Source organism: Mesocricetus auratus, unplaced genomic scaffold, assembly GCF_017639785.1.
Source record: "Mesocricetus auratus isolate SY011 unplaced genomic scaffold, BCM_Maur_2.0 Super-Scaffold_100055, whole genome shotgun sequence".
NCBI lineage: Eukaryota > Metazoa > Chordata > Mammalia > Rodentia > Cricetidae > Mesocricetus > Mesocricetus auratus.
Genome location: NW_024429232.1, coordinates 4,943,845 through 4,961,867, shown reverse-complemented (window position 1 = coordinate 4,961,867; position 18,023 = coordinate 4,943,845). Strand labels below are relative to the sequence as shown.

The 18,023-nt window shown below is 47.9% G+C and overlaps 1 protein-coding gene across 3 annotated transcripts; it reads left to right on the top strand.

The window, feature by feature from the left end:
* The first annotated feature begins 103 nt into the window (after nt 1–103).
* LOC110339291 (apolipoprotein L2-like) lies at nt 104–13,803 on the top strand. Of its 3 annotated transcripts, XM_040736313.1 has the most exons (6): nt 104–409; nt 2,874–3,004; nt 5,381–5,468; nt 8,726–8,842; nt 9,321–9,444; nt 11,978–13,803. In XM_040736313.1, exons 3-6 carry the CDS (start codon nt 5,456–5,458, stop codon nt 12,840–12,842), a joined length of 1,119 nt encoding a protein of 372 aa, XP_040592247.1. In that variant the 5' UTR covers nt 104–409; nt 2,874–3,004; nt 5,381–5,455; the 3' UTR covers nt 12,843–13,803. The 3 variants fall into 3 exon arrangements, with proteins under 3 accessions (XP_040592247.1, XP_040592248.1, XP_021078670.2); XM_040736314.1 differs by lacking the exon at nt 104–409 and having other exon boundaries at nt 456–3,004; nt 5,384–5,468; XM_021223011.2 differs by lacking the exon at nt 104–409 and having other exon boundaries at nt 459–3,004; nt 8,726–8,852; nt 9,340–9,444.
* The last annotated feature ends 4,220 nt before the right edge of the window (nt 13,804–18,023 follow it).

Sequence of the window (18,023 nt, the reverse complement as noted above, 5' to 3'; positions counted from 1 at the left end):
GAACCAGGAAGACTCGGCAGGTATCCCGACTCTCAGTGCTTCCTCTAAGGGCTGGTGCAGCCAGCCAGGGGCCAAGCACAAAAGTTCCACGATTCTTCCTTATCAAAGGCACCAGGTGCAGTGCTGTTCCTCCTTCCAGAAGCTCTAGGACACCAAAGGAAACCTCCCTCAGGAGGCTCCATGTGTGGGGGCACTCCTCCATTCCCACCGCTCCATTCTGTGCTTTCTTTCCTGTAGGTGACGCTGCCAGGGCGGACACTGTGAGTGAACACTCTCCTCCAATTGGGGAGACTGCTAAATTGATGCAGGACAAAGAAGCTGACATCAAGTCCCAAGCCCAGGCTTAGGGTTGGGAGGCAGCTGCTCATTTCCATTGCCAACACAAAAATATAACTCTCACCTCAAAGGGGTAAGACACAGTTTATTCTACAGCCAAATAGGAGGGACCATGGCCCAGGAACACAGAGTTAGGTTACAACAAAGTCCATCTTCCAACATGAAAACCAGTTCTTTCTCCTGTTGTTTTACAGTAACAGAAAAGAAATTCATAAATGAACATATTTTCAAGACATTTGGAGAAACATCAGAGATGGTTACCGGCCTCGGATGTCTGTTAATGTTCTCTCTTGTGGGCTGGTGGAAGCTAGTGGTCTGCTAAGTTAACACATCCCTAATGGTTTTTATCTCTTATCATGAGGTGTTAAATCCAACAGGGGATATTCAGGAGACAAAAGACAGAGAAAAGGTAACATTAGGTTCTTGATCTTCAATGCTCTAACCTCCCTAAAGCAAAGGAAGTTCTCATTAGCTAATTAGTGTTTAGAAGGCTCAGTTGTGGTTGATTCTGGAAACTTTCATTAGCACCACACACATTTGTTACTGACCTTGGAGTCAGAGTCTGTGCCAAGGTGAGGAGAGGGGAGGGGACTGCACACAGAAGAGGGACAGGGCCCAGCAAGGCTGGAGAGAGGGAAGGTCCCAAATCAATGGTGACTGAGACCACAAAGGTTCATCCTGCACTAAGTTATGATTATGATCTATGGTTGCTCTGCTGAGGGGGTTTGTAGAGATGGCAAGACAGAGGTTGGCACCTTCTGGGTGCCTTGTCTGGGGTGTCCACTGGCTCATCAATTGCTCGGAATGTGTGACACCCCTTGCCCTTCTCAGCTGAGAATATTGCCCCACCACCACCACCAAGCCACTCTCCCACCCCTCATGCCTGCCTCTGGCTGTGACTCGGATGCACAGCTGGGGACTGGACACACTGCTAAGCACAGCTGTGTCATATCTAAGTCTGACAGGAGAAGATTCTTCCAATAGTAGGGAGACATCTGCCCATACCCACAGCCACTCTCAGAAAGGACAATTGCCCCATTCTGTAAATGTGACTTAGTCAGTCTCATAGGTCACAGGTTCACCAACCTGTGGCTGAACTTGCATCCAGGTTGGAATCTGGCTGCTTTTTCCTCTCCCTAGGAAGTCAGCACAAGGGACTTTAGACACCCCTCAGATGGGATCACCAAGGGGTTCGCTTAGATCCAGACTTCCTGATATATGACTAGGGCTCCTCAGAGGGAAGGTGGCTGTTCTGGGTGTCCCTTTGCAACAGGAGGAATTGAATAATGATGGTGGACAGAGCAGAGGGCCCAGAGTCCACCCACCCCTGTGTCATGAACTAGAGTTGCCCCCAGGGCATTGCCACATGAACAGATGGTGCTAAGGTGGACTTAAGAGAAACAAGGACACAGAAATTGCACCATGACTCTCTCAGAACACGTGTCTGCCATATTCCATGGTGGAAACTGAGGGCCAGAAAAGAGCGCCCTGTTCCAGATACTAGAAGGAGCTGCATCAGTGGATGTGCAGTCTGCATCCCCTGGCCGTGACCAGCCTCTCTTCAGTGTGTGACTGCAGAAGAGAGGCAAGGCTGTTCTGGGTGTTGGGTGGGAAAGGTGCGCAATCCTGTATACAGCACCACTGTGTATTTGAAAATGCAAGGGCAGAATCCAGGTAGGGGCAACCTATGTGTCTATATACGCAAAGAATATTCTAGAAACTTTGAAGTTACCATTTTCTTCTCAACGTCAGAATCAGCTGTGTGACATTGCATACAGGACTTTCTCTCTCAGAATATCTCTTTTTCGTTTGATAAGCAGTGTTAGGATTGGCTGCTCTGCTCATCCCTACCAGGGCACTGCTCTCCTTGGTAGCTGGAGGATTGACACACACATGCCCCAGAGGCCATGGTAAAGTGGATACCAGGAAGTCTGAACTTGTTTCTGATCCCGGAGATTTTCAGAGAGAAGAAGCCATGCCCCACATCCTGGTTCTCAGAACTATCAAGGACTCGGCGAACAGATGATGAAAATAATTCAAACTTCTTTTACTTGAACTAATTAAAAAATTTCCAACACAGTGCACATAAACAAAGGCACACCCACAGTTCCCTGTCAGACATGACTCTACCAAGCTGTGTTTCAACGTTTGTCCCTCAGGTTTCCAAAAGGGTTTGTTGCCTAATATTTTATTTCTGGGTCTGAGTGGCAGAGCACCCCTGGAACTAGAGGACTGAGTGATGTGATGACTAGCCTTGGTTGTCAACTTGACTACATCTGACATTGTGTTAAAACCCAAATGTAGGGCACACCTGTGAGGGGGTATTTGCTTAACTTGAAGTCGGAAGACCCACTCCTAAGCCAGATCCTTGAGAAGGAAAGACATGCCTTTAATACAGATCTTTTGAGGAGGGAGCCCTGACTCATATCTAAGCCACGCCTTCTGCTGGAACCTGTATAAGGACATGGAAGAGGAAGTGTTGGATCTTTGCTGATTGTCTCAACTAACTAACAAGTCCACTCCTTCTCTGGCATTAGAGCCTCCCCACTCGGGATTCCAGCAGACGCTGACGACCAGCTGAGACATCCAGCCTGTGGACTGAGCAGCTACTGGAGTCTTCAACCTTCCATTCATGGGCAGCATTGTTGGACTAGCTGAACCACAGCCTGTAAGTCATTCTAATAAATCCCCTTTCTATATATATGGAGAGATCTATTCTATAAGTTCTGTTACTCTAGGGAACCCTGACAAATACAGATGGGCACCCCTCCTACCCCCCACTTTGTCCTTAAAGCTACTCTGACCTGCCCCAGGCACCCCTGCTCAAGGTTCCCACAGACTCTCTCTGCTGTCTGCCTGCTCCACATATGGGTGTCTGTGGCCCCAACAGGGCACATTACAGTCCTGGGTGGGTGTTGTTAACTGTCCCTCAAATCTCCACAACCTTCCACAGCCCAACAGCTACATGGGGATGTGTACGCATTTGGCTGCATCAATGGGCATCTTCCAGATGTTTAAATTCTTTGGCCAGTAAATTGTTTTTAAGATACATCTCTGTATTAATGTGATTTTTTTTAACCTGCCAATGATGAGATGACTCCAACCCTATCACCTTAAGTCCAAAGACCCTGTTGGCATTGTTGAACAGGAAGCATGCCAGCCCTGAGGAGCTGACCCTGGGTTTCACTTTGGGGAGGGGACTTTCGAACACTGTATGTCTCAGACTCTGACTGACTCTTACCGTTTTTGAAATGCACTTTGTATTTCATTAAGAATTCGTGTGAGAAGATTTGAACAAGGGGAGGGTGCACAAACCTGGAATCCTAACACTTGGGTGTGGCAGGCCTAAGATTAGGAGTTTATGGTTCTCCTAGGAGGCCAGCCTGGGCTTTGTTCACATGGAAGGTTTGGGCAAGAACGCTGAGTCGTCATTACAAGGGCAGAGTCCAGTCCTGAGAGTGAGCTGCCCTATCTTCAGCTGTTACCACAGGAACACAACATTCAGCCTCATTTGGTCAGGTCCCAGGAGGAGCTGATGCCTCCGACCCACAGTCAGTCAGTTTGTGTTTCTCTCTTTATGAAGTGTTCCCCACCCCACAGACTACTGAGGACTGCTCAGAAGGAAGGAGTGAGCATCCTCACACGCTGCCCGTGTTAGATGTTAGCGCCCTTAACCCAGTCCTTCTACTTCCACAAATTTGATAAGGAAATAGTCTGAAACGCAGGCACTAACAGGCAACGAGAACATTCTTTGCATTGCTATTTACATAATGATTAGGAACACCACAGGGTCCAGGAGTCATGTGTCAAGGCCAGCACACAGCAGGGCAGGGACCATCCTGATAGGACAAGGATGTCACAGAAGCAAGGAGATGTCTCCTGGGAACCACAGAGGACCCCAGTAAAAGTACTAAGATGAGGACCTGGTACTTGGCACAGGCAGTGCTGTGGATAAGAAGCATTTATAGCACACACACACATACATACATATACACACACACATACTCACACACTCACACACACTATGATGCACACGTGTAATATAAAGACAAGGGAATGCAGTTGTGTTTTAAGACAGTGGATCTTAGTCATACGCAAGTGAGATATGGATTAGCATGTTCTGGGTTCAAGTCCTCCTTCTGTCTACACTGAAAACTCACACACATTAGGCAAATATGTGCCTGTCCCACCCTCTTGACATGGAGTCAGAAAATCTCAACCTAATAGAGCATGTGCAAAGACTTCATTATGTACGAGTAAGGAACCCAGAGCATCATGGACGGTAAGTGTCACTGTTTGGAACAGGAATGGCCCCCATAGGCTCATATATTTGATGCCTGGTCATTAGGGTGTGGCACTACTTGAGAGTAGTTAGGAAGTGTAGTGTTGTTGGAGTAGGTGTGGCCTTGCTGAAGGAAGTGTGTCACTGAAGTGGGCTTTGAGGTTTCAAAACTAAGGCAAGCCAGAGTCTCTCTCTTCCTGCTGCCCGTGGATCTGTATGTAGAATTCTCAACTATAAAACCACCAGGTCTGCCTGCATGCCGCCATGCTTTCCACCATTGTGGTAAATGGAGTAAACCTCTGAAACCGTAAGCAAGCCTCGATCAAATGCTTTCTTGTATAAGAGGTGCCTTAGCCATGGTGTCTCTTGACAGCAACAAAACATGGACTTAGACAGTCAGTATAAGAAACTATCATTAATACAAAATACCATTAATACTGCAGGTGTCTACCAGAACATTCTTCACCATATTTCCTTCTATAGGAAGAGTCCATTGTTTCTCTACAGCTGTGTCTTCAACTGTTACCTTCTCCATTGTCCCCAACAGGACAGGAGTCCTCTGTCTTGGAGGAGGAGAGGGTAACAGGACTGGAGTCACTAAGACACACTTCTTTAAATAACAGTCACAGAGCTAGGGAAACACACATGCATTGGGTCAAGTTTTACTGTCCTTGGCAACCATGTTGAATGACCTGTGGGTCACCAAATGCCCTGGTCACAGCAGCTATCCCCATTTTGTTCCACCGGTTGTTTTTCTTCCAGTAGCCTGGACGCCTGCTGAGAAGTAAGGAAAACTTGCCAGGATCCCCTGAGTGACACCAAGACCCAGCAGCTGTCATGGGCTCCCCAGGTAAGCTGTCTTGTTCTCTGCTGCCCTTGGCCTAGGACTGCCAGAGCCTCCCTGCTGAGTGCCTGCTGAGGAGTCAAAGGTACAAGAGGAGAACCCCAAGGGGGAGCATAGAGAGTTCCCCAGGCCTGGGTCAGAGAGGCCCCCTTCCTGGTCTTGTATTGGGGTTCATTCTCAGGAGGCTCCTCAATACCCAGCCTGAAAAATGGAAGCCAGCAGGGGAGGGAGGGAGGGAGGGAGGGAGGGAGGGAGGGAGGGAGGGAGGGAGGGAGGGAGGGAGGGAGGGAGGGAGGGTAGGGACAGAAGAGAGGAGATGAAAGAGGCAGAGAAAGAAGAATGGAAGGAGCAGGAGGCAGGAGGACTGAGATGGGAGCCAGCACCCGTCTCTATGGAGGTTGCTCTCAGCTGACCCTGGGGCGCTGTCCCTGAGGAGGGAGCCCACCCTGCTCCAGCTCAGGACCCCACCTGTTCTAACTGCCTCAGCAGGAATCTACTGCACCTCAGGGAGTCTGGCCCCACAGTCCATCTCTGCTACCTGGAAACTGTCACCTCAAATTACCCACATCTCCAGGCTGAGTGTCCCCATGTCGTTCTGAGATCAGAATAGCAAACAGGCAGACCCGGGCCTGCTGCACAGCCAGCCCTCCCTGTTGGCTGCCTCCTCTCCCTGGACCCCGTTAATTCCAATGGATCCAGGCCCCTGCCGTGCACTGCAGGACAAGTGCTTGTTTACCAGCTGTGCCTACCTAAGGTGGGGCCTGATGGCTTCTTTTCTCATTTAAAAGAAAAGCCTGAAGTTGAAGCTAAAACCCAGAAGAAAAAAAAAGACCAGAAACATAAAATAAAAAAAAACTCCACTTTCAGTTGGCTCCTAAACAGTAACCACTCTACACACCTAGGAACAACCCTCTACACCAGGAACACCCTTCACCGGGAAAGACCCTACACGTAGCAACCACACTACCAGGAACCACCCCACATCAGGAAATACCCTACACCAGGAACCTCCTACACCAGGAACCATCCTACACCTAGGAACCTCCCTATACCCAGCAACCACCCTACATCCAGGAGCCCCTCTATACCCAGGAACCGCCCTACACCAGCCTAGTATGCGCTAGTTTTCCAATCCCTGTGTTCCATGACTTCTACTGGCCTCAAATCACAGCAATCTACCTACCTTGGCCTCCCTGGTGCTGGGATTGAAGGCATACACCACTATTCTGCCTACATTTCCTTTTTAAAATTATTCTATTGGCTCAGTAGACCATTCGTTCATTCATTCACTAAAAGCTAGTTGTTAAAACTAGTGGTGCTTGGTGGGTAGTGGTGGCGCATGCCTTTAATCCCAGCACTCGGGAGGCAGAGGCAGGAGATTCTCTGTGAGTTCGAGGCCAGCCAAGTCTACAGAGCGAGTACCAGGATAGTCTCCAAAGCTACACAGAGAAACCCTGTCTTGAAAAAAACAAACAGAAAATAAAAATGAAAAACTAGTGGTGCTCAGAGATGGAGCGATGGTTCAATGGTTGAGAATACTGGGCTGCTCTTCCAGAGGATCTGGGTTCAGTTCCCAGCACCCACATAGCAGCTTACAACAGTCTGTAACTCCAGTTCTAGGGGATCTGTCACCCTCACATAGACATACATACGCACATATTTTTAAATGCATATTTCAAAATTTCAAAACAAGTATTACTCACTTTGATCTTTGTTTGTTTTGGGGTTTGGTTTGTTTTGTTTTTTGTTTGGGGTTTTTTGGGGGGTTGTTTTGGTTCGGATTGGTTTGGTTTTTCAGGACAGGTTTTCTTTGTGTAATAATCATGGTCATCCTAGAACTCACTTTATAGACCAGGCTGCCCTTAAAATCACAAAGATCTGGCTGCCTCTGCCTCCCAAGTGCAGGAATAAATGCATTTGTCATCACCACTAGGCTCTCTGTTTTTTAGGTGTTTGAGGGGGTTGTTTGTTTGTTTTGTTTTGTTTTACTTTGATCATATTTTGACTAATGAGAATAGATATGTTTTGCTTGCAAAATTGTATGATTATTGTAAGGAAGACAGTGTGGGCATCTCATATCATGACACACAAAAAGCAGGCAAAGCAGCAACGAGAAAGGGTGAGGACAAGACAGCCACCAGCCCCAAGACACATCCCAGGTGCCCTCCTGACTCCAGCCAGGTCCTACTTCCCATGATGCCTCAGCTCAGTCTTTGAACCACTCATTAGCTCAGAGCACCTAGGATCTACTCATATCTGGAAGCTCCCACACAAACCACCCAAATAAGGACTACTGATCTCCAAGATATTTATTGATCCAGTGGACTGAAACTCAGGATGAATAACTAACCGTTCCAGTGTCAAAAGTCACCTTTGGGGCTAGAGAGTGATTCAGAGGTGAAGAGCACTTGCTGCTCTTGCAGAAGACACGGGTTCAGTCCCAACACCCATAACAGGTTCACATCCGTCTATAACAACAACTCCAGGAGATCCAAGGTGCTCCTTGGGCACCAGACACCCACATGGTGCATAGACATGCATACAAGCAGGCAAATACTCCTGTATATGACATCAAAATCAAGGAGAAAAGTCACATCCAAGGACAGTGCTACAGGCACACAGTAAATGGAAGCCATCACTGAACCCTCCCTCTTCCTGGGGATGAGGGGCTCACTTTCTACTTGTACTGAGCTGAAAAGGACATGCATCTCTGCAAATCAACATGACAGCTCCCTGGTACATTGGCCTTCTCAGGATGCCATTGCAAAGTTACACTGGGTAGGTGGCTTAAAAAGAAAAATCCTATTTTCTCCCTGCCCTGGATGCCAGCATCCACAATCAAAGTGTGGCAGTTTGTCCCTGGGGAGTCCTCTCTTCCTGATTGGCAGAGAAGCTTGTGCCCATGGCCTCTCTCATGTATCTGGGAGTTGAAGAGAAGTAAGGAAAGAGAGAAAGGGGAGAGGAGGGAAGACAGAGAAGGAGGGAAAGGGAGAGAGGGAGTTTCTTCTGATTGCTACAAGAACACAAATACTATGGACTAGGAACCTCACTCACAACCTCCCTTGGTTCCTTAACAGCTCTGTCCCCAAACACAGTCACCTGGGATTAGAGCTTTTACAAATGAGTTAAGGAAACAACTCAACCCCTACCACTAATGACACTTCAAGGAACAGATGCTGAGAAACAGTTAACCAGCTTGTTCCTGAAGCCATTTAAGCTCTTATGCACGGTCCTCTGACCATATTCTTTTTCTTGCCCACAAGAGAGAACACTCTTCCTTGAGTCTATGGTTGGGTACCTCCTGGACACAAGGAGCACAGAAGCCCTGCAGCTCCTGCTGACTGAAGAGGAAGCCTGGAAAGAGCTTGTGGCAGGAACCGGTTTGTCCAGGTCACCTCCCTGGGGGATGCTAACAATGCCACCAGAGCCCATGCCTGGTTGGCTTTTTCTGGGGAGGAAAATTCTACCCAGGCAGACCAAGTAGCTGGAGTTCAGGGTGTCCCTTGTCAGGAAGCATTTCCTCAATGCTGTTCAGTAGAAGGGAACAACTTCTGATTAAGGAGAGACGGCAACCACAGGGGACAAGATTGTTTCTGCCATTGCTGTTCCTGTGACCATGGGAACATAGTTTATAACCTTCTGCTTTATTTGGAGACCATTGCACTTCATTGTAAGAAAAATAAGAGGATGCGTGTGGTGGGCTTAACATATGGCCTGCACACAGGCCAGCACATAGTAGGGGGTTCATTGAAAGTTGCTTTGTACAAAAGGTTTTGTTTTTAATGTGTGTGTGTGTGTGTGTGTGTGTGTTTCTTGCACTTGAGTGAGCTTATCTTACAAGCTGTCTTCCTCACTCAGCCGATCTCTCCTGTTACAGAGAAGAGGAAATTTTCTTGCATGAAGTTCTTAGTGGCATCATTGTAGTTCCTGATGTAGAAAATGAAGACGAGCTCCAAAATGACCAGCAGGAGAAGACAGAAAGGTACTCAGCCACAGATTCAATGAGCTTTTTCTCTTAGGTTGGGGAAAAAAGAACAGGGTTAGGGGACTGTGTATAAGAGTTTGAATGGTGCTGGGTGTTGGTGGTGCACACCTTTAATCCCAGCATTCAGGATGATGCAGAGGCAGGTGGATCTCTGAGTTCCAGGACAGTCAAGTCTACACAGACAAACCCTGTCTTGAAAAACCAAAACAGGAAGGAAGGAAGGAAGGAAGGAAGGAAGGAAGGAAGGAAGGAAGGAAGGAAGGAAGGAAGGAAGAATTGAATGGCATCAGGGATAAGCTGTTTAAATGTGTTTATGAGCACTTGGCACGTGAGCTATTTCGATGATGTCACTAGTGCGAGAGACTGAGTTGTGTCCCTAAACTAATGTCCCATAACCCCAGGTTACTCCATTTGGACACAGAACCTTTAAGGAAACAAACTATTGAAATTAAGCCAGGGAATGAGTGAGGTCCCTAATCCACAGGGTTATCCATGAAGGACAAAAGGGGACCTCAGATCCCCTCCCTGCCACTGTGAGTCACCAAGTGTGGTTGCAGAGAACCAAAGCCACTTTTTCTGCAAGAGAAGTGCATCATCTGAGTGAATGAGCAATCCCTCTAAGCCCCTTTAAAAGAAACAATCACCTTTATCTACCTGGAACTCATCAGTTTCACCACAATGGGCTATCAGGAACACCAGGGATGCTCGTGACTCTGCATCCCCACACAGGGATTAAAGGCCATGCCCAGCACCTGGCTTTTCTATGTGGACACTGGAAGACTGAACTCTGGTTCACATTTTTTAATGGAAAACACTTTGCCAACGTAGCCACATCAACAGTCCACTTCAAGGTGTAGTCATGTGAGAATTCACATGGAGTGTCGCACACCAAGAAACTCCCATGGGAACCAGTAATTATTCTGACATAGTTAACAGTAGGAAGATACTGTTCAGGACTGTTCCTCTAAGGGAAAGAGACAGAACAATTCTGGATATACACTTATCTGGGGACTATAGCAGACAAACTGACTTAGGGACAGTAGATAGCAGAGAGGTAGGGGCACTGTGAAGCTGACCTCATGGAATTCCTCCTGAGGGAAGTCAAGGCCTAACACACCATAAGTTAGACACGGGAACTTGAATGAGTATTGAGTGTCAAGTATCAAAGGTAGAGTGTTCTCACAACCTGACTTAGGATTCTTGACAAGCCTGGGCAGGGCATGCCCACCATGCACAGGAAAGGCATAGAAAGACAAGATCAATCCACACTCGGGAAGCAGTGGAGAAAAGCTTAACTAAAGTTTTCTCAAGGAAAAGGTTTTGTCCACCTAAGCCCCACGGTTCAGAAGATTGTTGGGCCTTGATCACATACACAGTCCCCATGAGTGAGCCGAGGTCTCCTTCCTTCCTAGAGTTCATGCTCTTAGTGGCTACTTCCTTTGGAGGTCAGAAATGACAGCAAAGTCCCACCACACATCACCTTTCTCAGGCTGAGAAATCATTCAGGGAGGGCTAGGGAACCTACGTGGTTTGAGTTCTCAGTTTTGCCTGCTACGGAAACACTTGCAGAGGCGCAGTGAGATTTCCTGGGGATGGAGCCCACATTTAAGTGAGGAATCCGCTCATGTTTCTTTATCTTCTGCTCACAGCAGGCAGGAACTTTAGTGCTGTGTTTGAGTGCTGGGTCTTATGTGAGCGGCCACACCAGCTCAGGTGTACACACACCTGCAGAGCAAAAGGACATGCAGCTTCACAGACTGTCCCATGTGGGGTTTCTCTCTTAGGCATGTGCAATTTGCAGACCTTCTATCCATGTCTCCTAGCTAGCATGGACATCCCTGACCAGCAGGGCACTGTAGGGAGGCAGATCATTTCCCAGTAGAGGAGGACAAGAGGAGGCTTTTCTTTGGGAGCAGTGAACTCTTCCGAGGACACAAACCTTTCCTTAAATATAGGATTATTTTTCCTCTAACCTCACTCCTCAGTGTTAATTTAGAGTTCCTACACAGAAGGAAGTTGGTAGTGACGACACTGACGTTGAGGGGAAGGCATCTTTGTTACATGTCTAGCAGCAAAGGGTGTGTTAAGGTCTAGCGATGGCTCAGGGTTAGGAGCACTGAAAGCTCTTCCGGATGACTGAGGTCCCATTCCCAGCACCTCATGGTGACTCACAACTGTCTGTAACTCCGGGTCCAGAGACCCAATTCCTTCTTCTGCCCTCCCCTGGCACCAGGGCTGCACTTGCTACACACACACACACACACACACACACACACACACACACACACACACACACTGTAGGCAAAACACTCAAAAGCACTAAATAAAAATTTAAAGTATTTTAATATATTGTGTCTTTAACAATTAAAGATGGTATGGTGGGTCAAACCTGATCATCAATGAAGGAAAGATCCTCTACAGCTCTAACTCTCTCCTCCATTTCATGCACAACCAATGCTCTGTGATTTCCACGGGACAGCCCTTACTTTACAAGCTGTCTTCCTCACTCAGTGAGCCTCTCCTGTTACAGGGACGAGGAAGATGCCTTGAGTGAAGCTCTTAGTGAGACCACAGTGGGCAGTGATGGAGATGATGAAGACGATCTCCAAAGTGACCTGGAGGAGAAGACAAGGTTTTTGGATGTTTATCCTCGGGTGAAACTGGAGCTTGAGCAGCTCATCGGGAAGCTCCACGCCCTTGCAGACAAGATTGACAAGGTGCACAGGGACTGCACCATCACACAAGTGGTGGCCAGCTCCACCAGTGCTGTGTCTGGAATCCTGACAATCCTTGGCCTCGCTCTGGCACCTGTGACAGCAGGAGTCAGTCTGGGACTTTCAGCCACAGGCTTGGGGCTCGGGGCAGCAGCGGCTGTGACAAGTGTTTCCACAAGCATTGTGGAAAAGGTCAGCACAGTGTCAGCGGAAGCTGAAGCCAGGCAGCTGGTGCCAACCAACAACGACACAGGGAAGGCCATTAAAGAAATTTTGGAGAAGAGTGCCCCCAGGTTTGTTTCTGTATCTAAGAATTGCTTCCAAAACCTGGAAGTCATCAAGAAGAACATTGATGCCATCAAGCTGGCCAATGCCAGCCCTCGCCTAGCTAATAATGCCAAGCGTCTCATGACAACAGGGACAGTGTCAGCCCGAAAAACAAGACAGGTGCAGAAAGCCTTTGGAGGCACTGCTCTGGCAATGACCAAAGGAGCCCGGATCATGGGTGCAGCCACTGCAGGCCTCTTCCTTGTGATGGATGTGGTCAGCCTTGTGAAAGACTCAAAGCATTTGCACGAGGGTGCGAAGGCAGAGTCTGCGGCAGAGCTGCGGAAGCAGGCTCAGGACCTGGAAGAGAAGTTGCAAGAACTCATCCAGGTCCATGACATCCTGACTCAGTAATCTCTCCTTAGTGCAGCTCAGAGGACCGAGGGTGGGAGATGTACTGGACAGAGCCATGGACACATGATAGCTCCTGACTGTGTCCCCTTAACAGCAATGGTGGTAGTGCCTGCTGGAGGGAGAGGCCACACTGAGAGAATTGAATCCAGAACACAAATGGACAGGCTGTGACCTCCCACTACACTCCAACTTTAGGTCCAACAATCTCCGACACCCCACATAAGGACCAAGCTCCCAGGCTGGGGAGCACATCCAGGTCCTGACTAAGCCACAGCATGGCTACTCCTCAGTCATGCCCCCACACTGCTCCTAGCTGAGGCTCACCATCCTCACAGGCCACCGAGCTGCCAACTTTCCACTGCTTTCTGGTTGTTTGCATAGAGACTGTATCCTCCTTCCTAGTACGGCCTAACTCTTGTATTTTCCCAAGTATTTCCACATCTTGCAATCAGACTCTGGATGTGAACCCCATTTCTTTGTTCATAGTTTGGTCACAGGGAGTGATGGGGAAACGCTCAGATGGTAGAAAGGAAAGAGTTCGTGGAACATCATCTGTAGGACAGGTTCTTGTCCTACATGGCAGGTGTGGATTCTACGAAGAAGGAGAGGTGATAAGATATGGCTGGTGAGTTCTGCTCTCTGCTACCAGACTCATGGGGAAATCTCAAGGTTTAATTCCTACTGAAGTTTAAAATATGCTGTGCCGGGCGTTGGTGGTGCACACCTTTAATCCCAGCACTCGGGAGGCAGAGGCAGGCGGATCTCTGTGAGTTCGAGACCAGCCTGGACTACCAAGTGAGTTCCAGGACAGCCTCCAAAGCCACAGAGAAACCCTGTCTCGAAAAACAAAAAAAAAAATAAAATAAAATAAAATATGCTGTAATGGAATGAGATCTGCTGACATGCACAGGAAGGCTATGCCTGATCAATAATATTTGAAGAATAAATTTGTAAACACTGACATGGTCTTGCTTTGTGTGTTTTCTGCAAGTGACATCATGTGTTTCTAGATTGTTGAATATAGAAAGTTGATAATTCCCTCCTGATTTTTGTCACCTCCTCTTTTAAAATCGGTTTTCTTTATTGTGGTTTAAGAAGAATATTTCAAATTTGCACAAGAACCATTTTTCCTTCTTTCTGTTGCCCTCCCCTTCTGACCAGAGAGGCACACTGAGGCTGCAACAGTGAGCCATGTCCTCTCTCCCTTGCAGCTCAAGCATCCTTCTTCCCAAGTTCTGAACACTGGGCTCAGAGATGACCTGTGTGAATTCTAGGTTTTGTCCGTTAGAGGAACATTCTTGTATTCCACGGCCCCTTCTGTCCTTCCTTGGACTTGATGCTCTGCCTAAGAGAAAGCTTGATGTGGCTGTAACCATCTCCCTGGGGGTGCAGAGCAGTGACAGAATGGAGCCCTGGATGGAATTGGGAAAGAAAGCTACCTGAGTCCTGACCTGCATAGCAACCTCTTCCTCGATGTCCATGGTCACTGAATCCTCTCTGCTGTTGTCATGTGCCCGTGTTGGTGAACGCTGTGCCAGGTGCTCAGCCTCTGTCCCTTAACTAACTCAAGAGCCATTACCAGAGCTCACCGCATCCTTGACATTGAAACCCTGTCCTCTCTCCTGACTCTGTCAGTCTGGTCCTTTGGGACATAGATTGCTTGAAGAGCCAGTACCTCTGTCATTACACTCTTCCAGGCTCTAGAAGCATCTACACCACATCCCTTTGAATGAATGACCACTTTAGGTGTCCAGTGTCCAGATAGCTCCCTGCAGCCTTCCATCCAGGTCCCCTCACCTCCGCAGTCTGCCCACCTAGGGACACACCTTCCTTTATGAAGGACAAAAAAGCCTTGGTGGGGGTGGGGGTGAGGATAATTAAGATGGACTGTTGTGACTTCTCATAGATTCAGCATTGCTTTATGGGTGATGAAAGTATTCTAGTAGGTAGCAGGAAATTTGAAAAATAGATACATTTAAAAAGAACTTAAAATAAATCTATGTGATGCAATAATGTATCTCAGGTTTTAGAAGTGTTCTTAACAAAAGGCTATGGAATGAGACCAGGAAATGTTCAGAGGTGAGTAGAGGCCCCAGAAATGGACAGGAGAGAGGGACAGGGAAAAGGAAGGACAGTGCAGAGGAGGAGCTGTGACCAAGTCTGTCCCTGCCATACACAAGTGACAGGCAACTGGACTGTTCATGCAGCTGCTGCCCCTGGAGGGTCCTGCATGCAGATCAGGTGCTCTGAGGGTGTCGTGGTACGTGGGGAAGCATGATGAGCTGTGATCCCTGAGCCACAAAAAGGAAAGAATGAATGGTGCCAATACTGTTGCAGATGGCTGTCAAAGGCGTGTGCTTAGTCAAACAGAACCAATTGTACAGGTATAACATCTGATTCCAGTTATACAAATGATGGATGCAGGATTGGAAAGATGGCTCAGTTGTTGGGGGCACTGACTGCTTTTCCCAGAGACCCGGGTTGAGTCCCTGCGCTGGCATGGCAGCTAACAATTGTCTGTAACTCTAAGATCTGACACTCTCACATGGACTTGCCTGGGGGCAGAACACCAATGCACATAGAATAAAAGTAAATTTTAAAAAAAGAAAAATGATGGATGCTGTGGAGAATCAGGGGGTTGCCTTGGGCATAGGGAAGGCACAGGACCCTGAAAGATTAACACCAGGGTATCTTTGTGGTATAGAAAAATATTACCTTGATTGTCGCATTGATTCTATAATCAAGGACTACTGCAAACACAAGAAATGACACAGTCAACACCAGTGAAATTGCAGTGTGTTCTGTGGTCAAGTTCGTTGGGTAGGCACGGCAAAGGAAAGATGTTTACCACATGGCAGCCAGGAAGCAACAAGGAGTGACAGGAAGGAGACATTCAGTGGCATGCTCGCAATGACTCACTATCTCTGTGTATACATCACTTCCTAATAGAGTACTTAGAATTTTACACATTCAATTAGTTAAGCCAGACAAGCAACCTCTGCAAACTCAGACGGAACCAGAGACAAGCTCTATTAATCTACATATTGTCTTGCAATTCAACCAAATGCTAGAGTGACCTAGAGTGGGGAGTGGGATTGAACAGGATGGGCTGTAAGGGAGTAAGAATGAGAAGGCAGGAAAACTGGAGAACTGAAAACAGGAGAAAGCCAGAGTGAGAGTTCCGGACATGCAGAACACGCTGTGGTCCACCACATCCCTCTCCACAGGGCAATACCTTACGGCACCCAGCTCTTTTAGTCTCATCATTGCCGATTCACCCTTGTGCCTTCCAGGCAGAGACTTCCAGATGACAGAAGTTGGTGCTGATGGTGGTGGTGGTACTGATGCTGAGAATAGATGGAGCTCTTGGAAAGTATCCAGTCCTCCAAGGGAGCAGGATGACCTGAGACCCAATGCAATGAATCTCCCTATTCTTTTGCTGAGACAGTGGTTGACTGAGGAATGGGGGAGGGGTGAAGCTAGATTGAGTAAAAAGTCAAATAATTTGTAGCGTGGTGACATAAAACTGTTTGGATTCATGAGGCTATGGGTCTCAGATTCCTCTCAAGGGGTACTGGATAAGATGAAGAATCCGAACGGGCTTGGCGGCACACACCTTTAATTCCAGCACTTGGGAGGCAGAGGCAGGTGAGTATCTGTGAATTCGAGACATGTCTGGCATACAAGGAGAGTTCCAGGACACTCGGGGCTACACAGAGAAACCCTGTCTTCAAAAAACCCAAAAAGAAAAAAAAAAGGTATGGCCTTGTTGAGGAAGGAAGTGTGTCACTGGAAGTGGGCTTTATTTCTAACCACTCTCTGCTTCAAGCTTGTAGGTCAAGATGTGAGCCCTCAGCTTCTGCCACCACGCATACTGCGTGCGGCCAGGATTCCCCAGCATGACAAACTCTGCAACTGTAAGTCCAAAAGAACTATTCTTTGGGTTGCCTTAGTCATGGTGTTTTATCAAACAGTAGAGAAATAACTAATACAGAACAATGTGAGGCCAAGGGGAGCAGGAGGCCTGGAGGCCGCCACACGGGTCACAGGGAAGGGTTTATATGCTGAGCAGGTTAATGGTGACATTCACCAGAGACAAACGCATCTGCTCTTGCCTCTGCTGACACCAAGGACACCAGGCATGTCTCTAACACTGACAGCTCTGGGGTACTTTGTAAAGTCCCATGTGTCACTGCAATGACAGGGAGGCCACTCCAGGAAAGCAGGTCAGGGCTTCTCGAAAATGCTCTTGATGGCTAGGACTCAACACGGCTGCAGCCAAGCTGGATCCCTGCACTGACTGAGCCTGTGCTGTGCTGACTGGCTCCCCTGGGCACCTGACTTGCCCTCATCATGAGCCTTTCTGTCAGCATGACCTTTCTGTCAGCATGAGCTTTCTGTCAGGCAGCAAGTCCTTCATGCCTTCCTATGCACGCACTGTCCCTCCACCCAGGCATTTCCCTCAGATTTGTCACCTCAGGCCACACTGGAAGAGGAGGTGGAGTTCACTTATGGCTGGGGTGAACATGGGTACATCCTTAGCCATGAGCATACGGTTAACTTTGCTCGGAGGACCTGTGTTCAGGTGTGAGCAAGGGTCATCTGTAACGGGATCAAGAGAGACAGAGAGACAGCAAACATCCTCATCCAAGTTGCCTTCAGAGTCTTTCTCTGCTCCCGTGGGAGCCTCTAGAGTGGCCTTTCTTGCCATGTTCCTGTCCATGCATGTTGTCCAGAAACAGACTGTCTCTTGAGAAGGGAAATTTGATTGATGTTTGCATCTCTGTGATGGTTTTCCCGACCCAAAAGACAAACAGTCATGATGTCTAAATGAGTAATTGGAATGAACAATGATTAAGGCCCAAAGGTGTGTCTTAAACCCTTTGGCCTCTGATTTTAACCTCCACAGGTTGCCTTTCGTCCATTAACCTGAACAGAGCAGAACTTCACAACGTCTAAATAATCCTGGCCACGCCCAAGTGGACATTAGGTTCCTCAGCCTGCAGCAATAACCTGTAGCTCCTGCTAATCCTGAGAGAGTCGATTTGGAGTGACAGTAGCAAAGCATCTTCATTGGAAAATGGCAGTGGGGAAGATTCTTCCTGACCTGACCTGCCCCTAGGGACAGTACCTCAGGGTGGCATGATGATGCTTGTATCTCCTGCCATGTCTTAGTTTATA